Genomic DNA, 24,992 nt, shown 5'->3' with positions numbered 1-24,992 from the left:
GCGCCTCATCCACAGGCAGGATTGATCCCGGCCGGGTCCCGAGTACCCCCCCCCCCCCCCCCCCCCCCACGGGTGGCCTGAGCAGACAGGCGCGATCTGTGACTCCAGGTCCACAGCTAGCGCAGTGAAACAGCACTAAACCCAGCTCAACTCTGCCTGTCCCGCCAGGTTAGCATGCCTGGGCTTGCGGGAAATGTGGCCAGCGCGGAGAAGCAGCGCTGGTGTCCCGTCAGTCCAGTCAGGGCTATAGTCAGGGCTCGATTGAGCCTCCGAAGCCTCGCGCGTGAGTGTGCGCATGCGCGCGTGGCCGCAAAACAATTGTGTCCCCCGTCCCCTCCATGTTTTGATAGCGAGTTCCGCTCTTGATTAAACACACCTGAGCAATTACAAATGCCTGTGAAGCCATGTCAAGAGTGTTTTATTGTCATATGTCTCAGATAGAACGATGACATTCTTGTTTGCTGCAGGACAACAGAATAAGTAATAGCACACTGTAAATAATATGATAAACGAGAGAGAGAAAAAAAAATCAGTGTATATATAGATATACTCATATATGTGTATATATATATATATATATATATATATATATATATATACACACACACACACATCCACACATACTGGCTTCTTTGACTTTCATTGGCACAACTTTGGTCCTCATGTTGATAAACAGCAATAAAAGTTTCCAGAGGTCATGCAAAGACTGGGGGAAAGATTAGGCGCTGATAGCTCTCTTATACCTGCATTAAGGAGGCAATTAAACACATAGTAGGACCGAGATGAGAAAAACATTTTTTCACACAGAGAGTGGTGAATCTCTGGAATTCTCTGGCACAGAAGGTAGTTGAGGCCAGTTCATTGGCTATATTTAAGACCGAGTTAGATGTGGCCCTTGTGGCTAAAGGGATCAGGGGGTATGGAGAGAAGGCAGGTACGGGATACTGAGTTGGATGATCAGCCATGATCATATTAAATGGCGGTGCAGGCTCGAACGGCCTACTCCTGCACCTAATTTCTATGTTTCTATGTTTCTACTCAAAAAACAAACAATAACAGTGCAATAATAATAATAATAATGATAGTCTATTGTAGTTCAGAGCTTATGAGGTTGTAGTGTTTAATAGCCTGATGGCTGTTGGGAAGAAGCTGTTCCTGAACCTGGACGTACCTTCTTCCCGATGGCAGTGGTGAGATAAGTGTGTGGCCAGGATGGTGTGGGTCTCTGATGATTTTGGCTGGTTTTTTGAGGCCATGTGTCCCAAACATTATAGTGTAATTTCTACACGGCGATACCAAAATGTATAAAAAATACCCTTTAATAAAATCTGACAATTAGCACTTTAACCACATGTGATTTTTTTTCTATTACAAATCTCAAATTGTGGAGTACGGAAGCAAATAAATAAATAATGGGTCTTTGGCCCAAACCTTTTGGAGGGCACTGTATAATATAGGGATAGTAATTTTACTAGTTAAGCAGCAGTAAATCCGCTGCCTCAGAGCGCCAGAGACCTGGGCTCGCTTCTGAATACAGGTGCCGTCTTTGCGGAGTTTTCACATTCTCTTTGTGACTGCGTGGGTTTTCTCCAGGTGGCCCACTTTCTTCCCATATTCTAATTGGGTTTATTGATTAATTGGCTTCTGTAAATTGCCCATGGTGTGAAGGATATGGAAGTGGTATAGCATGGAACTAGTGTGCAGGTGATCAATAGTTGGGATGGACTCTGTGGGCCAAAGGGCCTGTTTCCACAATGTATCTGTAAACTAAAACTAAACTTCTAAATTAGAATAGTTTCTTCCAGAAGTTATAGAGTTAATGTACATGGTTTATAAATCCTAGCTGCGAGATAATTCTAAAACAAATTGAATACCAAACTCACACGCTGATCAATACATAAAAATGGAAGATAGCCTGTGGGTTACCCTAGATGCTAATTGGTGGGTTGAGAATATGTTCTTGCATTTTTTAAATTTGGGAACATTAACATTTGTAGAAATCGGTGAAGAGGCTATCAGGAAAAGGCTATAAATCAGCGATTATATTTCTACAAAGTATCCATTGTCATTGAACATCAGTTAACATTGCTGAAGCATGAACATGAAAAATTACCTCTTAACTAGAAGGGTCTCAATCCGAAACATTTCCTTTGCTCCATAGATGCTGCCTCACCCACTGAGTTTCTCCCGCATTTTTGTCTACCTTCTTAACTAGACCGTGCATGTTTTATACCTGGAAGGAATAGGAGATAAATGCCGTGGCTATGGGTCACTCTAGTTTTTAATGGGGAAAATACATTTTGTTTTCATCACATTGAAAACATTCAGGAACAGTATTATAGTTTTAGTTTTTCATTTTTTCACTGGTTTTTTTTGGTGGTGCATGACATCATTCATGCTGACTAAACTTTTGAGTCTATGGATGACGAGTCTGTAGATACAGTAAAACAATGGGCATAATAACAATGGTTTTACAGAAATGTTTTTGACATTTGTTTGAAAAGTCAATCATCAGAGAGAGTTCACTTCATCATGATTGGGACAGATACATGGTTACAAAAATGAGAAAGTTCAGTGAAGCTTAAAAAATAGTTACTATAATACCAACTTCATAAATTGCAATATTAAAATGCAGTGTAATCATTTACACTTTTAAAGTAAACTCCACAATTATTTTGCCTCATTTCCTTGGGGAGAAGAGATGTTTGATCCTTTTTGTGTAGCACTATTTTATAGTTGCCAGCCTCCTCCATTATTTTCATTTGGGAGGGAATGCAGAAACTCCTCCATATCCTCTACTGTTTTTAATCACGACACAGGCAACAAGACCTGGATTTCTCTTTGAGGCAGATGGCCTATCAGTTGCATCACTGGAAGGGAGCCTCTTAAGTGGATGAGGTGAGAATTGCACAAAACACCTTAAAGATTAGGTTAGTCACCATCACAGCAAACGCATAATCAGAGCAGGTTACCCAGCAGTGATAATGCCAGAGTGTTAAACTCTTGAATAGAAGGCCTGCTTTCAAATTTTGGTCTCCACTGAGACAAATGGACAGATTTTCAACTGTTTTAGTTAGATTGTCTGTGCAAGCGTAAAAATGTTCAGAGGTCTTTCACTGTATTAGTCGTTTTAACAGTGTGTTGGAGTTGCCCAAGGGTTATGTCATTTTCTTCTCCTTACTGTGGAGAATTAAATGGATATAGTTGTCAATCTGTGAATATTGGAGAAACTATGATGTAATTAAGCACGGGGAGCCTAATAATAATAGTGTGACATCTGAATGTCTAATATTAGTTTGAAATAAATTATTTTAGGACCTGAAAAACTATATATATATATTTTTACAGTTGAAATACTATTTACCTTGCATTTTGGAAAAACAGTTCAAAAATATCCGTATATATTTAGCATTTGTTTTTAAAATGTGTTTCTTTTAAAACCACCATCTGCATAGGCAAATCAATGAGGATGTTGTTTATTTAGCATAATTGCGCTAGTTGTTTTGCATCGAAACTTGTATCTAGTAAGATCATTAAAGTTAACAATGGTTTTTGTCTGTAGAAAACTGATCTACAAAATATTTTTTTTTGTTTGTAGGTTGAAGAATTTGCCATTCAGTTTTACTAAACTTAAAGAACTGGCAGCATTGTGGCTATCTGATAACCAGGTAATGAAGCATGGCAGTGTGGAAGAAAAAATATAATTTATAGCTTTTAAGATAAATGACTTACTTCAGCATGTGACTGTAGGGGAAACCCTAATTCAATCTTCTCTGGTAACTGAGGCTGCAGCAGGAGGAAGAAGTAGGAATCACTGTACATTCCCCTTTTTCTCAATTGTCCATGTTCAGCTACTACCAGTATTGTAAATTTGGCATTATCCCGAGCTGGTAAAAGTAGCAACTTTTTTGCTTATTTTGTAATTGAGAGTCTAGGATCATTACCGAGAGGTTGGGACAGGAAAGCCAGACAAATGAGATGTGGATACAGTTGAGTGGCGTTTTGATTGGCTGGAAGGAGGGGGAGTGCAGGGAAAGAGATACGGGATAGTGGGAGACAAGAGCGGAACTCACTATCAAAACATGGAGGGGACGGGGGACACAATTTTTTGGCGGCCACGCGCTCATGCGCACACTCACACGCGCGCGAAGCTTCGGAGGCTCAATCCAGCGCTAAATGCAGCTCAACTATGCCTGTCTCACTGGGTTAACTACAGCCCTGTCTGGTCTGACGGGATACCAGCGCTGCTTCTCCGCACTGGCCATATTTCCCGCATGCCCAGGAAGGGTTGTAAGCTCACCTGGCGGGATAGGCAGATTTAGCTGGGTTTAGCACTGTTTCTCTGTGCTGGCCCGTCTGACAGCCGACCAAGGATCTTTGCTGCCGACCTCTCTGGCCACCCGTGGGGGGGGGCACTCGGGACAGCGCCGGAGACCTGGCCGGGATCAAACCTGGCTGCGGATGAGGCGCAGGTCTGTGCCACGTCTCCCTCCTCCAATCACCCCGCTCTATCCTCAGTCCCACCCCACCCCCACTCCTCCCTTCTCCAACCATCGTGCTGAATCATGTCCCGCCCCCATTGCTAGCTGACCGACGTCTCTCTCCTCCAATCGGCGCCCTCGATCATCAGTCCCACCCCCACTGTCTCGCGGAAAGTGGAGATTTCACCGGATTTTAAAATCCGGATTACAAAAACTTGGGGGGGGATGTCCCCCACCTCTCAAAACATGGAGAGGACATGTCCCCTCTGACCCCCCCGGGTTTTCCGCCCCTGGTGGGAGAAATGGGTGTACACCGGAGTACGGGGAAGTCCACAGTAAAAAAGAAGGGGAGAAGGAGGGGTTGGTACCTAAAATTAGAGAATTCAATGTTCACACCTTTGGATTGTACGCACCCCAGCGGAATTTGAGGTGCTGTTCCTCCAGTTTGCATGTGCCCTCTGGAGATGGAGGTTGAAAGGACAGAAAGGTCAGTATCGAAATCCAGCAGGCCTTGGCGGAATGAGCGCAAGTGTTTGACAACACAGTCACCGAGTCTACTCTAGCTCACTCCAATGTAAAGGAAGCCACATTGGGTCAACCGATTGCTGCAGAGTTTTGAGGAGGTGCATGCAAACCTTTGTCTCACCCGGAAGGGTTGCTGAAGTCCTTGGACGGATGTGGCGTAGGGATAGGTGTTACATCTCCTGTGGTCACATGGGAAAGTACCTGGGGAGGAGGCGGTTTAGGTGAGAACGGATGAGTGATCCAAGGAAGTGGTCTCTGCAGAAACCAGCAAGGGCTGCAGATGGGAAAATACGATTGACTGGTGGTGGGTTCACTTTGAGAGTGGCGGAAATGTCAGATGTTGGATGCAGAAGCTGGTGGGGTGAAAGATGAGGGCGAGGGGCCTGCAAAGGCATTTAAAATTGGATGCTGTATATACTTGGGCTTCCTGTGGAGGGGCTGGCAATTAACCTGCACTCTTTAGATGATAGTCTCACCCCAATTCTGATGAGCCCCATAAACATTCCTGCTGGTTATGTCACCAAAAATGCGAATGGATAATTTTTAACCGAAGCAATTCAATTCAGGAGCCTAAGAGCTGGAATAGAAAAGGACATTTGAATAGAATAAATGAAATATTGCAATGGTAACAGCAGCAACATTATCGTTTTTATATGAAATAGCGAACAACGTCAGGACATTTATGCATGTATACTTTAACATGAAAACCCTGAAGTTCCAGTTCATGATATATGTCTTCACAGGCTGTACTATTTGCAACATTTTCCACTATAATAGTAAGATTAAACGGGAACTTACCAGTTTGAAGTTTGATCTGTATTTTATGAGGAGTTACGATGAGGGATTTCGTGAAGAACCCCGCTTCCACGCATGCGTGTCATTCTTCAAAGCAGCGGTGTGAGGTCACAGGAACCTATAATGATCTAACATAGTAAGATTATCAAAGAGATACCAGTTTTTGATATGATCATAAGAGGGTGGGAGCGGAGGGCACGAAATCCCTCATCGTAACTCCTCATAAAATACAGATCAAACTTCAAACTGGTAAGTTCTCGTTTAATCTTACTATTTTACTTCGGAGTCACGTGAGTGACTTCGTGAAGATTTCAAAGCCCTGTGACCTCATGCCGTGGAACGAGTCCATGCTTCACAACTGCCTTGGGTATTGGGAGAGAGCATCATTAGTAATTTTAAAACACAATTATACAAAGAGTTGTGTGGTATAACGAAAAAATATATAACATTTTTTAAAATTTGAGAATCATAGCCCTGTAACCTTTCGGGCAAATTATTTTGTTGAACATAAAATGTTTTCTTAATACAATGATGGCTCCAAAAATAACTGGTTTATTATAAAACCTGTGGAAAAACCCTTTTTGAATGACCATCCTGCCATTCTGAGGATTTGGTCTGTGGGTACCTGTACAATTTTGCTGCGGATGTTGCTGCAGTCCTGGTGGAATGAGAGTTAAAACATTAGTGTCTATTCCTGCCATTTTTAGGACCTATTTAAGCCACCTTGATATAGTTTGAGTCGTGACCCTTTCATGCGGTTTTTTGTAAGAGATAAACAACTCCATACTCTGACCTCGAATGTTCTTAGTATTCTATGTATTGTTAGATGTGTCTTGCTATACACCGTCGTTTGCCATATGGGTGTACCATAAAATCAAACACTTGACCCGAGGAACCCGATCTGTTTTCTTTTATTAAAACCTGTATGACAACACCAGTTTCTCGGTGCGATGATCAGGGAGTCCAGGCTCAGTTTGCTTAATGGCTGGACTTGTTGTGCGGTAAATAACACCATGAGCATAACCATCTTCCTGGTCTGTTACTGAAGTGACAACGCTGTTATGAGCTACAAGCTCCTCAGCATGTTGAGAAACGACACCCACGTCCCAGATTTCGGAGTACCTGGTTTTCTTACCAGGGGTGCGTTCCCACCGCGTGCCGCTCCGTTCCTTGTGATAGGTAATTGGAGAGTGCACTTGTGGCACTATTGATGGCACTGTAGCTCCATCGATTATCATAATGGAGACTTGTTAAAATTCTAATACGGCCAGAATGTTCTTGGCCTTTTGGTCGAGGTTGTTGTCCAAGCAGTATATGCCCCATTTCTTGATGAGTCCAAGGTACTGCTTCCGTGTTGACAGTCTTAGTGCAGATGAGATGAGATTCATCGTCCTGTCTGACAGCCCAATGTCGTGTAGTGGGTCTTTTAGACTCTACAAATCAATAAATCCATAGTCTTATGGCATGGATGACTGCCTCCAGTCACTGGATAAATCAATAATTTTTGGCTATGTTCATTAGGGAACATGGTTCTAACACCATCCCCTGTATGACTGAATACCATGATTTAGAAGGTCAGTCGGGTACTCTGAGAATTCCAGATGCCGAGTGTAGTTGAATTTCCCTAGTACCCCATTGATGGGGCCGAACGGGGGAAAACATCACCCTATGGCTTTGTTTACATAACAATGCCAAGCTGGTTTTAGAATTTTAGTAAATAATATTGGGGCTAATGATTGCCCCTTTTGTAAGCTCTATATTGCCAAGGTTCCTCTTTTGAGTCAATGCCTGCCATACAGCTGACACCAAGTCTTTATCAATAATAAGAGTATCCATCTTAAAATGAATATCTAGAACAAATGTGTTTAGGGTTAAAATCAAATGATAATCCTGCAACCCTACTCTATTTTATTTAATAAATATGTTTGATACAATTCTAATGTTCCATGAAAAGTATGCTCAATCACACCTTTCGTGTACAATTTTTTGTAGCACCATGTGGGTTTTAGATTGTTTGGTTTATGTAAGGACAAAATGCCCTTCTGGTGTATGTTGTACTGTGGTTATTGGGATGAGTAAATCCTATCAGATAACCCTGAATACTGCTGAGATTATATGAATCTGTAGTGATTATATACCATACATAACTGTAGTGTTGCAACTTCCCCTACCATCGTAGGTCCCTATTTTAACAGAATAAACCCCACCCACCTACCTCCATGGTTACCGGTGGTTGAGTTATTTCCTTGGTTTTTTGAAAAGGAGGTTCTGGTTTGATATTTCTTGTTCGGGGTTGTGTGGGAGGTTGAGGCTTCCGCATCTTCCAGGGTGGCCGCCCTGGCCATACCCTAAAAAAGGATCCTGCGGGTTATATTGATTTCTGGCACTGCCACTGGTATGAGCCACATTTTTTATGGCCTTGCCTGTGGCTGGTATCATGCCCCAAAATAGGCCCTTGCGCTGGCCTTGATGAGCCCCAGTGTCTTGGCTTTGTCCACACACGGTTCTTTGTTTGCAAATGGTAGCATTTTGGGGTCCTAGTGCTGGCTGAATGGCCGCCTTCCACGTGTAGTTCAGGTCATATTGCATATTACTAAACAGAGCTAGTGCGTCTTGATGGTCTTTGGTTACCTACGTTTAGTCCAGGGTGCGGGTGTATGCTATGATGCCTTCCGTCAATCCCTTTAAGGTTCTCTGGATCTTGAGGTCCTGGTTCCTGATGTTCGTCCCCATATGCTGCCAAATGCATTGGTTTACACTGGGCACCTGTAATGCCTCACCGTTGCCAGGTGGCAGATGTCTGGCCAGTGTCTGTAAATTTTTCTTGTTGGCGTTTGTGGCCAGACATATAGTAATACTATTGCCATCCTGGATCCAAGTCTACCCATGTTTGACTTGGCTAAAGTAATCAGCCACCATGTCCAGCAGAGTCCCTGCTGTGTTAGGATCATGGGACGCTGTATTACCAGGCTCTGGCCCATCAGGGTCCTGCCTACTCTTTTTTATAGAGTTAGAGATCTCTAGGGTCCCGCACGGGGTACCCATGTGGGGCTTAACTGCTGCCCACTTGTCTTTTGTTCTGCGGACCCCTCTTGCAAGTCAACCCAGAACTGACCCACAGTGCTCCCCTCTGATGGGGTAGAAGCATTGTGCAGCCCTCAAAGAGGTACTGCTGTGGTTTTATCACGTTGGAGCAAGGCTCCATACACCGCTTCTTCCACTCCAGCCCTCTCGGCGCTGGTTGCCGGCGGTATTATGCAAAGTCGGACCCTCTGAGTCCACTACCTTGTTTGATTTGTGTCTAGCCTTACCGCTCGGCCGCATGGATCTGGCCGGTGCGGGGCCGACATCGGGCACAGCTGATCCCACTACGGATGATCCAAGTGCCGCTGGCTGCTGCTGGCTGCCCGCTGTTCCACGGTCCTCCTTCTCCAGTTTTGTCCTTCCTTCCGTGGAGTGGATATGGCCGGTGTGGAGGATAACTGGCACAGCTGCTTCCATCTATTCCTTTAACCCGGCTCCAACGCTCTCAGCACTCCTGGCTGCTCCTTTATCTTAGACCCCTGGGACCGACCCCCATACTGACGGTACTGGTCCCTTGCGGTCGTTGCAGCCGGTCAACCCCACTCTAATGCCCTCAATTCTGGACACTCCTACTTATATGGTCCTTAGATAAGGGACATATAAGACATTCAAACTGATGATAACAGCTACTATAGTTTTTATTTAATATATGGTCCCTAGATAAGGGACGAATCAGATATTAAACTGATAAGAACAGATACTACACTTGATCTTAGCCAAAAGGCCCAGAAGTGATTATTGTAACTAAAAACCCCGCTGGGACCGACCCTGGTACTCACATACTGGTCCCTTGTAGTAGATTGCAGCCAGTCAACTGCAAAGTCCTTTGCTGCCGAGAAATGAATTTTCTCACCGTGCTGGAGCGAAGTTGGGCACCGGTGTTTTCCCTCTCCGGGAATCGATGTGCCCATGCTGCTCCTGCCGTTGCCAGCTCCTGCTGCTGCCAGTGCTCCTGCCGCTGCCAATGCCCCTGCCGCTGACAGTGCTCCTGCCGCTGCCGACTGCCGTTACTGCTCTCCTGCCGGCTGCCTGCACTCCGCGGTTCTCCCGCCGGCATTCTGCAGCTTACATGGACCCAGTCCATGTCTGCACCTAAAGGTAAGTGGAAGGAAACGCAGAGTCTCCTACCTGCGGTTCCCGACTTTTCATTCTCCCGCTGGTGAACGTTGTTCCCTGCGTGTCGGGTTCGAGCCGCTCGGACCGACCCCGGTGTTCACGGGCCTGGTCCTTCGCGGCAGTTCCTGTACCTATGGATCCCCTGGACCAACCCCGGTGCTTACCTTTTGAAGAAGGTTTTCAGCCCGGACGTCCAGTTCCTACTCCATAGTGCCGTCCTGCCTACTCTTCTGCATTCGCTGAGCGTTTCCAGCCCTGCTGTGTACCCCGGGTACTTACAGCGCTGGTCCCTGCTCTCTGTCCCGCAGCCTTCGCGCTGGCCGCTAGCGACTGTTCCAAGCCAGTCTCGCTTGAGACTGGCATACGGGACCTCTTTGCTTTGCTTCCCGCCCGGCCGAGAAGTGAATTTTGCCGGTGCGGGAGCAAAGTCGGGCACAGGTTGTTCCCCTCCAGGGAAACTCGTGCTGTTGCTGCTGCCGGCTGCTCGCCCTCCACGGGTCTCCCCGCCAGCTTTCCGCAGCCTCCTAAAAGGTAAGTAGAAAAAAGGAACGCAGAGTCTCTTACCTGCTGTTCCCGACTTTCAAATTCTCCCGCTGGGGAACGCCGTTCCCCCCTGTGTGACTCGTTGCAATGCGTGTAGCGATATGACACGCATGCGTGGAAGCGGGGTTCTTCACGAAGTCACTCACGTGACTCCGAAGTAAAATTAAGCTGAACTCGCAAGAATGTATATGAATTTAAGTTACTTAAAAACAACTTCCATAAGAATATACTGAAAATCATGTTCTTAATTACATGAATTTTAAGAGTGTACTTAAAATGCTGGTCCTAAAAATCTAATTTTGTATACTTTAATTTCCTTGCATGAATATTGGAAAATATGTGAAACTTCTATTTCTTATTTTTTTTTTAGATTGATTGTAACATTTCAGTTTATAATTTATTTTTGCATTTCTTCTTATTTATGTAACCATCTGAGTAATGTTTTAAAACCTTGATTAAAAATTATTTCCTAATATGCTGTCTGAGAGATTACTTTGGTGATTGCTGATCCTGCATGATGAGCACCTTTCTGCCTCTTTCATGTTAGCAGTCATTGTCAAAAAAGGCCATATAGATTATCATTAAAGGAAGCTTTTTGAGGACCAAGTGAAACAATTTTATTTTGCCAGTGAGCACACATTCTGGCTAATATTGTATTCCTTACCAAATAAACCTTTAAAAACTGTTTTTAACCATAAATAAGCAGATAAACTGGCTTTAATTCTAATAAGGAGGTGCCTGAATAATCCTTTATTCTTTGCTGAGAAATTGCCAAAATTAAATGATATTCATTTTAATTTTAAAAAGAATTACATGTTATTGTCTTGCGAAGCAGTAAATATTCAAATATTGCATTCAATGTATGATTTTCATTGTGTTCTTATCCTTTTGTTTTAGTCCAAGGCTCTAATCCCTCTGCAAACAGAGTCTCATCCAGAAACAAAGCAGAGAGTGTTGACAAACTATATGTTTCCTCAGCAGCCACGTAACGATGAAGGTGAGACTTATCAACATTCAGGGCTGAGATTAGTGAAGGTTTTCAGGTGAAACCTTCTTTACCTGATTGTATTTCTTGTAGGGTAATGAGCAAGTAATCCCTAGCAAGATGCTCTATTGTGATTTTAAAGTATTTATTTTTAACCCATTAATTTCCATGCTTCTATTTTGTTTTTTTGTTCCTATCCTGGTACAGGTATACCCAAAATTATACGTGGAAGAGAAACTTTACATTATATTTTCTTCTCTGTATTACCTTGATACAACAATGCATTATTTGGTGAGATATAATGTCTGACTTGGCACAAACAACCTGGTTCCACTTCAGTTGCGCAGTTGGTGGAGTTGCTGCCTTACAGCGTCAAAGACCTGGGTTCAATACTGATCTCAGGTGCTGTCCGTGTGGAATTTAAACATTCTCCCTGTGGCCGCATGGGCTTCCGCTAGCTGCTCTGGTTTCCTCCTATATCCCAAAGACGTGGGTTTGTATGTTAATCGGCCTCTATAAATTGCCGCTAGTATGTAGGGAGTGGATGAAAAAGTGGGAATAGATGGAACTAGTGTGAATGGATGATTGCTGGTCAGCATGGATTCAATGGGCTGAACAGCCTGTTTCCGTGATGTATCTCTAAACTAAATTAAATTCCCCCACCCCATCCGGTGCCCCACCTGGACATGCACATAGTCCTTCCTCCCCACTCCACCCCCCATCCCTCCCCCTTCAACAGTGTTGCCTTCTCTAGCTTCATAATTCACAACTCTTCAATCATTTTGTTTCACACCTTCTGTCTTTTCAAGTCTAGCCTTTGTCCACCATCTGCCTATCAAAAACCTACCTCGCCTATATCAACCTATTACCTGCCAGGCTTACCTGCCCTGCACCTCCTCTCTTCCAGCTTTCTTTCCCCTTTCCCCTACAATGAGTCTGAAGATGGTCGCAACCCTAAACGTCACCTATCATATTCTCTGGAGATGCTGCCTGACCCGTTGAGTTACTCCAGCACTTTGTGTCTATTTTTATAAATCTCATCAAAGTTAGCCTTTCTCCAATCAAAAATCTCAACCCTAGGTCCAGTTCTGACCCTCTCCATAATTATATTGAAACTAATGGTATTGTGATCACTGGTCCCGAACTGTTCCCCAACGCATACCTCTGCCACCTGACCCGTCTCATTTCCTAACAGGAGGTCCAGCACTGCCCCTTCTCTAGTAGGTACTTCTATGTATTGCTGAAAAAAACTATCCTGCACACATTTTACAAACTCCAACCCATCCAGCCCATTTACAGAATGTGTTTCCCAGTTTATGTGTGGAAAATTGAAATCTCCCACAATCACTACCTTGTGCTTACTACTAATATCTGCAATCTCCTTACATATTTGCTCTTCCAATTCTCGCTCCCCATTTGGCGGTCTATAATACACCCCTATATGTGTTCCTACCCCTTTCCCATTTCTCAGTTCCACCCAAATAGCCTCCCTAGATGAGCCCTCGAATCTATCCTGCCAAAGCACTGCTGTAATACCTTCCCTGATAAGCAATGCAACATCTCCATCTCTTGCCCCTCCAATTCTATCACACCTGAAGCAACAAAATCCTGGAATATTTAGTTTCCAATCACAGCCCTCCTGCAACCATGTTTCACTGATCACCACAACATCATACTTCCAGGTGTCAATCCAGGCTCTAAGTTCATCCACCTTTCTTACAATGCTCCTAGCATTAAAATATACACATTTAAGAAACGCACCATCTCTTATTCTCTGTTAATTTTCTTTTTCTTCTCTCTCCCCTACATTTTGGGTCAGAGTGCTACCATTCTTTGCCTCCTCTTTCCACGCTGTCTAAACTATCTCTAAACTGATTTAATGAGTACACGAGTTAAGAACACAGGGGAGTTTGCTTCTGTGAGGAAATTCTGGACAGTTGTCATTACTCTGTAAACAGTGTAAACTTTCTCAGCCTGTCCCTCAATGATATTTTCTATTTACAATCATTTAAGATTTGGGAAGCTCATTGTTTCAACCAGCATTATTATATCTGAGCATCTCACTGTTATAACATTACTGTTTGGGGAATCTCATTGATCATAAATTGGCTGTACCTATTTCCTGCACTGTAATAGTAATTGCACAGAAATAATATTCTTTGCCATAAAATTTCCTTGGGATACACTGATGTTGGCAGAAGTGTAATAGAAACATATGTCTTTTGTTATCCAATGTTGTAATTTAAATTATAAAAAAACCTACTGATTCAATCAGTAGATAAAATATCCAATGCATTCTGAAATAGAATTCAACTTTCACTTGCTAGGCAACCTCTTTACCTTGCTTTCCCCCACCACTACAATGAATCTGAAGAAGGGCTCCAGTCCAAATCGTTGTTTATCCATTTCCTCCACAGATGCTGCCTGACCGACTGAGTTACTCCAGCACGTTGGGTTTTGCTCAAGATTCCAGCATCTGTAGTTCCTTGTGTCTTAATTCTTAAAGAGCACAAAGACCTTCTGTTTTTGAGAAAGTAATTGGTGGCTTTCTAATGGAAAGATCACGTGGGATGATAACGGCAGAATTAGACATTTGTGATGTGTTTACTTGCTAAAATAGTTACTGGTACACAACCAAAATGATAATTTTATTTGTGACTAGACCAAGTAGGACCCGTTGGATCCCTGTCACATGGGAGGTCTGGTACCCCAACGCAACCCGTTCCCCCAATGCAATATTCCACCACTCACCCATAGCCCCTCATCCTCTTTTTAAACTTTAAAAAAATGCAAGCACTTGCTGCCAGGACTTTAAAAAAACGATTCCACTTCCACTGCACTTCCTCATCCACCTGTTCAGCCTCTCTCTGCCCCCTCCCCCTCCCCCTCTTGTTCAGCCTCACTCTGCCAGGACTCAGTGTTCTATGATTGCAACATTGTAGCAAATGAGATCCCATTGTGACATAGTTGTAACTGCCACAACACTTGAAGTTATTGGACTCAAAGTAGGGTTTTGTAAAACTAAAAATGTTAATAACTTGTACAATATAACATTAATCTGAACGAAACTTGTTGAATACACAAATGACAATTGTAAGGTGGTGCAAAACGTTTAGCGCTATCGTGTATCATTTTGGCATAATTTCAGGATCTCACTCCCTCACACGCTCACAGGCAGACATCAAAACAAAATGAGAGTTTTAGTAATATACTGGACCAAGTGGGACCCGTTCGGTCCCGTTCCCCCGGGAGGCCTGGTCCTCCAACGCAATCCGTTCCCCCAATGCAATATTTAACCACTCACCGATTGCCCCCACGGGAGGCCTGATCCCCTGACACAACCTGTCCCTGTCACAAGGGAGGCCTGGTTCCCCAATACAACCCATTCCCCCAAAGCCCCCATGGGAGGCCTGGTCTCCCAATGTAACCCGTTCCCCAACGTAATATTTCACCACTCACCCGTTCCCAATATTCCACCACTCACCCATAGCCCTCAACTGTGCAGGGGCGTATCCCCCAGCACTGCCTCCCCCTCCACTTGCTTCGAGGACTTTAAAAAAGAACGCAATAGCACTTCCCCTGACTCCCCCAGCACTCCCTCCCCCCTCCTGTTCTGTTTTTAAAGGTTATACTGTTAGTAGGGAAAGGGAGGAGAATGAAGGTGATTTTATTTACCCCAGAGAACAAGTTACAAATATGTGTGCACATTTCAAGCTGAAAATAATAAATAGTCACTACTTGGTTCATGTCTTTTGATACTTGCACAAACTCAGATCCTAGCAATTATTCTCCAGCTGGTGAACTCCAACATATGTCCCTACCTAGATTCAGTGTGAAAGCATGAGACGCCAGCATGATTCTGAGCACATTCAGTTTTACCGGTCATACCTCTTTCTTCCATACTTAAGGCGACTGAATAACTGGATGGTAAATGGCACCTATGAACCACTCCAATATCGGTCAATAGTTATTAAAGGAAATTGCCTCAGAGGGTCTCCTTTGGATTATCTCAGTTCAAGTCCTCGGAAGAGAGAAAATGGACAATAATTCACTAAACGGAATGCAGCATTATTAATTATAATGTTAATTATTTTGGTATAATATGACAATATTATTATATAATAATACAATATTTTTACTTTTTGCTTGTGAATTTCCAGTAGATTTCCCTTCTGACAGTGATAGCTTCAACCCAACCTTGTGGGAAGAACAAAGACAACAACGTATGCAGGTTGCTTTTGAGTTTGAAGAGAAGAAGGACGAAGAGGATGCTTCTGGCAACATCAAGGTTATTGCTGGCAGCACTTACTTTATGTTGTACATGTTACCAGAAACCAAGTGATAGAAATTAATTTGCACTACTTTGGGTGTTAAAATGTTTTTGCATAATGCAAAATTAAAAAAGATTTTCAACATTAGAATAGACTTGTATTACACGGTATTAAACAAGTACTTTGTGTCCGTTTTCACCAGGGAGAAGGACATGGAGCACAGTGAGACCAGTGTGGAAAATACTAATAAGCAAGGGCAGTTTGAGATTAAGGAAGAGAAGGTGTTGAGGCTATTGAAGAGCATTAAGGTAGATATATTCCCAGATGGTATTTATTGAGCGAGGCAAGAGGATAGATTGCAGGAGTCTTGACAAAGATCTTTGTGTCTTCTCTAGCCACAGGAGAGGTTCCCGAGGAATGAAGATTAACTAATGTTCCTTTATTTAAGAAGGGAGGTGAGAGAATCCAGGGAATTATAGATTGGTGAGCCTCATGACAGTGGTTGTGAAACTATTGGAGAGGATTCTTCAGGTTAGGACAGACAGTCAGCACAATGAAGGAGATCAATGTGGGTAGAGTGGTAGATGTTGATAATGACCCCATGATAGACTGATGCAGAAGTTTAAGATGCATGGGATTAATAGTGACTTGGTCATATCGATTCTGAACAGGCTTACTAATAGAAGATACAGGGTTGTGGTAGAAGGACAATATTCAGGCTGTAGTTCTATGATCAGTGGAGTTCCACAGGGGTCTGCTGTTGTTTTTAAATGTATGTGAATGACATGGACGTAAATGTAGATGAGTTGGTCATTAAGTTTGCAGATGACACTAAGATTGCTGGGCTCACAGACTCTGAGGAAGGCTGTAAAAGTATACAGCAAATTATAGATCAGCTGCAGCAATGGGCAGAGAATTGGCGGATAGAGTTTAATCCAAGGAAGTGTGAATTTACACATTTGAGAGGCCGTGTAAGGGGAAAATTTACAATTAATGGGATGACCCTTAACAGCATTGATATGCAGAGGGATCTTAGGGTCCAAGTCCATAATTCCTTGAAAGTGGATAGAGTTGTAAAGAAGGCTTATGGTATGCTTTCTTTAATAAGTGGGGCCGTCGAGTATAAGAGTCAAGAAGTCATGATACAGCTTTATCGGACTTTGGTTTGGCTACATTTGAAATATTGTGAACAGTTCTGGTTTTCCATTTACTGGAAAAATGTAGAGATTTTGGAAAATTTACCAGAATGATGAACCTCCAGATTCAGGGATAGTGTCTACTCAGGTGCTATCAGGTGACTGAATCATCCTGTCAAATAGGTCCTGAGCCACAATCTACCTCATTGGAGGCCATCTTAAATTGGACTTTACTGGACTTTATCTTGCACTAAATGTTATACATTTTATCATGTATCTGTATACTGTGGGTGGCTCAATGGTAATCATGTATAGTTTTCCAGCTGACTGGTTAGCACACAACTAAAAGCTTTTCACTGTACCTAGGTACATATACCAAATAAACTAAACTAAACTTAGGGTGTATTAGCTGCATGTAGAGGTTGGATTTGCTGATTGCTTTCTTTGGAATTCTGGAGGTTATGGGCAGACCGGATTGTTGAATATAAAATTATGAGCAGCAAAGACTGTGTAGACAGGCAGGATCTTTTTTTCCCAGGATGGATGGAAAAATCAAATAGTAGAGGGCATAGTTTTAAGGCGAGAGGGACAAAGTTGAAAGGAGATGTGCACAGCAAGTTTTTTTACACAGTGGGTGGTGAGTGCCCGACATACACTGCGGGTGTGGTAGTTGAAGCAGATACGCTTGTGACATTTAAAAGACGTGGATTGGCATATGGATATGCAGGGAATGGAGGGATATGGGTTATGTGCAAGCAGATAAATTATGTTCTTGGCATTATGTTCAGCACAAACCTTCTGGGCAAAGGGTCTGTATTGTTCTATGTTCAGATACATTTCTAAATCCAAATGTTTTCCTTTGTTCACTGCTGAGATATTGGTTTCATGCTAAATTATTTAAAATGAATGATGTTAATATTCAGTAACAAAAAATGTGCACACTCCCAGCTAATTCCTACGTGCATGTATATTTTTTTTAGATCATGAAGTTTTGCTCAATCCTGAGTTTGTCTGAACATTCTGGTTTGTAGCTCAGCTGGTGAGAAGAAACCTTAGGACTAAATTGCGATCCTGTTGTAGCTCAAAAGTGCATTAAAGAGCCATAGATATAATTAGATATAATTTATTGCCACACAACCAGGGTCGGTGGAAATTTGGGTTGTCAGCAGCAGTACAATAATAAAGAACACACAACCACAATAAAACTGTAACACAAACATCCACCACAGCATTCATCACTGTGGTGGAAGGCACAAAATTTGGCCAGTCCTCCTCCATTTCCCTCCCGTGGACATGACCAGAGTCCAAAGTCAGTCCAGGATCGGTCCTGTTGTAGCTCAAAAGTGCATTAAAGAGCCATAATTCTCTGTTGCTGATATTGTTCTAATTTGAAATTAAGATTTACTCATGCTAATTGGACACAAAACTGACAAAGGAAAATATTGGAAGCAGACTGGTGCTGTTAACCATTGTCATAGATTTCCTAAAATGTATTCCCTGCTACATTTCATAACTGGAAAATGTCGCATGGGTAAGTTAGCAGTGAACTGTTTGTATCTAAGCTGATTCAATCAATTGAGAAGAGTAAGTGAGAAAATTGAATTGAAATGATTTGTATTGAGTTTGATATTAAATGGGAGGATGGTAATGAATGCTGTACAAAGAAGACAGTTGACAAACGTAGACAGTTGGCATTACTTGTGGAGGAAGGAACTACAGATGCTGATTTACACCAAAGGTGGACACAAAAAGCTGGAGTAACAAGTCAGGCAGCCTCTCAGGAGCCTCTCCTGCTAAGTTACTCCAGCATTTTGTTTCTATCTTTGTTGGCATTCATTGTTGGAATGATAATGATGAAGTTCAACTGTACCCTTATAGATAAAGAACTTTCAAGCAATTATATTTATTTTTTGCATTTTTCAATTCCAGGCTGAAATAAACCTTAAACGCTATCCTACCCCTTACCCAGAAGATCTGAAAAATATGGTGAAATCTGTTCAGCACTTGGTAGGAAAACGCAATCATGAAGGGTCGACTGAAAATTCAACAGGTGCCACAAGTATAGAACATTCTATAAAAGAAAAATATGAACATAAATGGCCTGGATCAACAAAGGAAGCTACACTTGAGGTAACTGAGAGAATTTAAAATGAATGTCTACATTATCCTCCCGGTTTAACTATGTGTTCTTTAAAATTATCTCCTTTGCTAGCTTGCTAACCTCTACCAATAGGAACCCAATGGACTGGGCGTAAGCATGCCACAAAGTTCACTAGAAAGCCAACAGAATTGTCTATGAAATGTCCAATTCTCCCAACTGTTTTAGACATGTCAAACATTCTCGTAATGTTCACTATACGCTGAGAAGGAATGACTGCTTCAAGGTCAAGGTTCAAGGTCAGTTTATTGTCACATGTGCCAATTAAGGTACATGTGCTAATTAAGAAATTCAAATTACCATACAGCCATACTAAAAAAAAGTAACAAGACACACAACTACAAAAAAGTTAATATAAACATCCACCACAGCAGATTCCCCACATTTCTCACTGTGATGGAAGACAATAAAGTCTAATTCTCTTCCTCTTTATTCGCCCGGGGTCGGAGCAGTCGAACCATCCGCAGTCGGGGTGATCGAAGCTCCCGCAGCCGGTAGTCGAAGCCCTCGCATCTGGGCAATCGAAGCTCCCAAGTCGGGGCGGTCGAAGCTCCCGCATCGGGATGCATTGGGGGCGATCGAACTTCCTGCGACTTGGAGTTCCCAAAGTCGGTCTCTGACCAGAGACTGCAAGCTCCGCGATGTTAAAGTCTGCAGGCTCCCGCGGTGGAGCTCAGTGGTCGATCCCTGGTAAATGGATCGCGGGCTCTGTGATGTTAAGTCCGCAGGCACCCGCGATGGAGTTCTCGAAGTTGGTCTCCAGCAAAGGCCGCCAACTCCTCGATGTTAGACCGCAGTGCGGATGGAGATACGATACGGAGGTAAGAGATTGGAAAAGGTTTCTAACCAACCCTACCCCCCATAAAACAAGCTAAAGACCACTAAAACAAACATTTAATACATACAAACAAACAACAAAAGAAGAAAGGGATAGACAGACTGTTGGCGAGGCAGCCATTGCTGGTGACACCCGGTGGTCCAATGGAATCATATTACACCTTAAGGAGCTGCTGGTGGAAGGAAGTAAAATGAAAAAAAAGAACAAAATAGTGGTAGAGGGTCTTAGTCTGTGGATTTGTCTCAGAGCAATGTCACAAGCAAGATATGACTTTTCATACATGTTACACCTGCTTGTTTTGAAAAATATTTTTACTATGTCTTCTACAGAGATCCTTAGGCGACTCACCAAATGATCTGAGAATGGGAGAACTGCGACCTGCACTTACAGAAACTCCACTATTCAAGCCCAAAGTTGTCCTGATAGGTAAAGAGAAGAAAGGTACTGTGCCACCTCCATGGATTGCAAGAGCAATATCTGGGATATTGTTTGTGTGTTGACCTAAATACAAAGAAGAGGGGAATGAGAGAACCATAATTTTGCCTAACCAATATGAACATTGAGAATGTCTAACTCTAAAAATATCTCATGGGATGAAATATTTTGAAAAGATTGTCAAAGTAATGGTAAGCATACACCATTAGTATAGTCAAGGAATACCAGGAATTTATATCAAATACCAAAGAAATGCCATAATTTAAATTAGATTTTGTGCACCTGCAACAAGTGGTTGTACTGGTTACAACAGCTCCATCTGATATCAGAGTTAATGGAGATCACAAGATCACTAAAATTAGTTTAATCACTCATGTCATTTAGACCATTCAAGAATGACATTGCCATATTTCACAATCAAGTCAAGAGAGTTTATTGTCATGTGTCCCAAATTGGACAATGGAATTCTTGCTTGTGGGGAAGTAACTGTTCCTGAACCTGGATGTTGCAGATTTTAGGCTCTTATACCTTCTACTTGTTGGCAGCGGAGAGATGAGTGTGTGGCCAGGATGGTGTGCGTCCTTGATGATACTGGTAGCCCTTTTGAGGCAGCGACTGCGATAGATCCCCTCGATGGTAGGGAGGTCAGAGCCAATAATAATAATAACTTTATTTATAAAGCGCTTTTAGACAACATCAGTTACCACAAAGTGCTGTACATGGGAAGTCAACAAAAAGTTATTACAAACTACTAAAACCATTAAGACGACAGGACTATAAAAGCAGTAAAAATTAAAGGACATTAAAAGCACTAAAACAGGAACAATGTCTCAGCCAGTGAATAAAAGTGAGTTTTTAGGGAGGATTTAAAGATGGACAGTGAAGGGGCCTGTCTGATCTGCAGCGGCAAGGTGTTCCAGAATGCCGGGGCAGCAACAGAAAAGGCTCTATCCCCTCTGAGCTTCCGCTTAGACCTTGGTACCTCAAGGAGCAGCTGATCCGCTGACCTGAGGCACCGGGTAGGAGCCTATGGACTGATGGACTGGGCAGCGTTTACAACTTTCTGCAGCCTTCTCAGGAAGTAGAGGCACTGATGTGCTTTCTTTACGATTGCATCAGTGTTCTGGGACCAGGAGAGATCTTCGGAAATATGCACGCCCAGGAATTTGAAGCTCTTGACCCTTTCCACCATCGACCCGTTGATATAAACGGGGCTGTGGGTCCCCATCCTACCAATGGCAATGATATACAGTAAACCCTCATTATAACGGATCATACAGGGGAGAATTGTGTCCGTTTTCGCCAATTGTCTGTTATAATCGAGTAAGGTATTATCATTGTATGTATTTGAAATGAAGAACTGCAGATGATGGCTAATACACAAACAGACCCATAGTGCTGGAGTAACTCAGTGTGTCAGGCAGCATCACTGGAGAACTTGGATAGCAGACGTCAGGACCCTTCTTCAGACTGTGCGTAATTTCACCTTAAAAAAAAAAGCGCCAATTCGCTGGTCAGTACCAGCAAGCTCTGATTCACCGATTGTCAGGGCTGTTGTTGCAGCACACGTTGCAGCCCCAAACAGGACGTGCTTTCTTCAGGCTGCCGCTACTGACTGGATGCGCACAGTCACCATGGGGCTCCCTCCCCTCTCGCCTGCTGTTGCTTGCAAGGAAGGGTTTGTCGGTGACTCCAGGGGAGAAGGACAAGAAGGTGGAGGGAGAAGAGGTCGACTGGACATATCAAAGGGAGAAGGAGGAGGTGGCGGCGATCAAGCGGACAAAGTGAAGAAAGGAGCAGCAGGTGGTGAGAGGGGAGGAAGCCCCACGATGACCGAGCCCTTCCTGTCAGTTGTGGCGGCCTGAAGAAAGCGTTGTCCCCAGGGGCTAGAATATGAGCTGCAACAACAGCTGCTTCAATGGGACCATGAAGGACCATGGTGGGTGAAGAAGGGCTGGTTGGTACACCTTGTGAGTCGGGCAGAGACCCTCGGAAGCCTGCGCTCTAAGCGGCCGGGTGTGATTTGGGGGTCCACTTGCTATAACCACAATCTATTATAAAGGGGTCGGTTAAAACAGGTTTACTGTATTTAGACCATTGCGAAAATAATTATGCCTTGGCTGTGCCACTTGAGAGGTGCAAGACCCAGTAGAACTAAAGGCTTAGAATTAGTGAAGTATTCAAATGCTTCACTAATTATAACTAATTTGTTATAGTCTTTCAGTAGGGTTTAATTAATTAAAGTTGAAGTTTTTCATCAGAAGGACTTTTGGTTGTGCAGCAGTAATTTGAGTTGCAATGAAAGATGTTTTGAGTAACAATTAAAATGATAGGGCAGGAAATGGAGCACCCGATTAATCTGTACAAAAGTAAGTTACCAAACCTTTGGCATATTGCCCAGAATTAGCTCCATAACTCTGGTATTGTTTTTACCAAAAACAGAGTTAATGTTGTAAGAGTCAAATCCTGGATATTAGGTGCCTAGATTGTAACGTGAAGAAATGGAAAAAAAACGTGCATTTATACAAAATAAAAACCATAAAAAATCATCAAAATTATTTAACGCAAACCTATAAGATACCCTCCTGCAAATATGGAATTATTATCCAAATACAATACAATACAAAACGATACATCAAACATGATTTATTTTGTTAAAACAGGGACTGAATCCACACATTGTCATGGTAAAGCAATTGTTATTTATCTTTTGGTATGTTCTTTTCTTTTAGTTTCTTCTCCTCTCTGAAGGTATTAATGCATGGGTTTTGCAAAACATATGTAAATCAGTAGTGTAGGTGCATAGTTCCTTGAAGGTGGCATCACAGGTAGATAGGGTGGTCAGTAAGGCATTTGGCACATTGGTCTTCATCAGTCAGAGTATTGAGTATAGAAGTTGGGAGGCCATGTTGCAGTGATATAAGACTTTGGTGAGGCCGCATTTTGAGTATTGTGTTCAGTTCTGGGATGTTATAGGAAAGATGTTGTCAAGTTGGAAAGGGTGCAGAAAGTGGCGGACTGGCCAGGGTGTCAGCTTGCCCGATGACCAGTGGGCCCCTTATGAAGTGATAGCAAGTGGGCCCCTGTTAAATGATAGCATTGTAGTTGTGGGTGGGCCCCCTTTGTCTCCTAGCAACCAATATTTTTCGACCCAGTCCGCCACTGGGTGCAGAGATTTACAATGATGCTGGCAGGACTCAAGGGTCTGAGCTATAGGGAGAGATTAGGATATTCCTTGGAGCGCAGGATGATGAAGGGTGATTTTATAGAGGTGTACAAAATCATCAGAGGAATAGATGGGTTGGATCAACAGTTTCTTACCCAGAATAGGGAATTCGAGAATCAGAGGGCATAGGTTTAAAGAGAAGGGGAAAGATTTTATAATAATCTGAGGGGTCTGTTTCCACACTGTATGACTCTATCAACAGTGTGTGTGGATAAGAGAGGTGGGGCGGGGGGGATATTTTTGTGGGTGTTTATAAATACATTTAATTTTCTGCGGTCCTTAAATTTTTAGGAGGGGTTACAACACCGAGATAGGAACTGGTGTTTCTTAACACTGTCTAAGTGTTTTAAGAATCAAAAACGACAGCTGAAAGAACACAGAAGGTCAGGCAGCATCTGGAGCAGAGGGGATGGTTAACATTTCAGTACAAGAGTTGTCCTATTGCAGGGTCACTGAGTTTCACCAACAGTTTGTGTTTTGCTCCAATTACAACATCTCCAGTTTTCTGTCTCTGCTTTAAGTATCACTTTAATTGCAAATAATTGATTTGATAAAACAAAGGCCAATGATTGAATGTTCTTGTAGAATGTTGGTTAATTTTCAACTGAACCAATAGTAGGCTCTTTTTTAAAAAAGGTTCCAATGGGCTGTGCCCTATAAAATATTGTACCCAGTGTAATTTTCAAACATATCAATATATAAATATATCGTTATAACAAGTGTTTGTGTTAACCAGTGCAAAAACATTTTTATGTGTTATATTGCATATTAAGAATCAACAGATGAATCAGAAGGTGACAGAATCAACAATAGCGGTTCTTCAGGCTCCTACTCAGATTACTCACCTTCCCAAGCATCTTCAGGTTCTTCTGCAGCACCCATTAAAGTCAACACATTGCAGACAGCAGTGAAAGATGGTGTAGCTGCATCCTCTTGGGGAAACAGGTGTGTGAAATCATAACAATGATTAATCATCTTTTTGCAGATTCTAGTAGTGTAAATTTTGAACAAATTACTTTGACTGCTTTTCAATTGTTTCCCATCTTTATTAAGGAATAAGAGAGTTAATGGCTGCATATTCTAGATATAATTGAGGTTAGGGTGACATAAGCAAATATTACTGAATCATACAGTAGTACACCACTAGAGGAGGGAATTTAGCCCATTAAATCTGTAGCAAATGTTCGAATGAGCACACTTTTTTATTACATTCCACTGCTTTTTGTCACATTGCAATTATTTTCATAGAACATAGAACATTGAACCACACAGCACAAGAATAGGCACTTTGGTTCATAATGTCTGTGCCGAACTTTATGCCAAACTAAACTAATCTCATATGCCTGCACATGATACATACCCCTTACATTCCCTGCACATCCATCTAAAATGTACACAT

General features: G+C 42.6%; 1 protein-coding gene and 1 pseudogene across 4 annotated transcripts in view; one reads left to right on the top strand and one right to left on the bottom strand.

Moving 5' to 3' along the window:
* The window catches only part of lrrc7 (leucine rich repeat containing 7), a 368,217-nt gene that overhangs the window by 293,672 nt on the left and 49,553 nt on the right, over window positions 1-24,992 (top strand). For 3 of the 4 annotated variants that reach the window (XM_055641900.1, XM_055641899.1, XM_055641901.1), the window contains 6 exons: window positions 3,599-3,668; window positions 11,442-11,541; window positions 15,690-15,817; window positions 18,866-19,066; window positions 20,262-20,373; window positions 24,367-24,538. In XM_055641900.1, the coding sequence (XP_055497875.1) occupies window positions 3,599-3,668; window positions 11,442-11,541; window positions 15,690-15,817; window positions 18,866-19,066; window positions 20,262-20,373; window positions 24,367-24,538 (783 nt within the window). The remainder of the gene's footprint in view (window positions 1-3,598; window positions 3,669-11,441; window positions 11,542-15,689; window positions 15,818-18,865; window positions 19,067-20,261; window positions 20,374-24,366; window positions 24,539-24,992) is intronic. The other variant, XM_055641902.1, reaches the window with a different exon arrangement.
* LOC129701315 (U2 spliceosomal RNA) lies at window positions 9,516-9,621 on the bottom strand (annotated as a pseudogene).

This window comes from Leucoraja erinacea, chromosome 10 (assembly GCF_028641065.1).
Source record: "Leucoraja erinacea ecotype New England chromosome 10, Leri_hhj_1, whole genome shotgun sequence".
NCBI lineage: Eukaryota > Metazoa > Chordata > Chondrichthyes > Rajiformes > Rajidae > Leucoraja > Leucoraja erinaceus.
The sequence above is the reverse complement of the archived record's forward strand: the minus strand, read 5'-3'. Positions and strand labels throughout refer to the sequence as shown.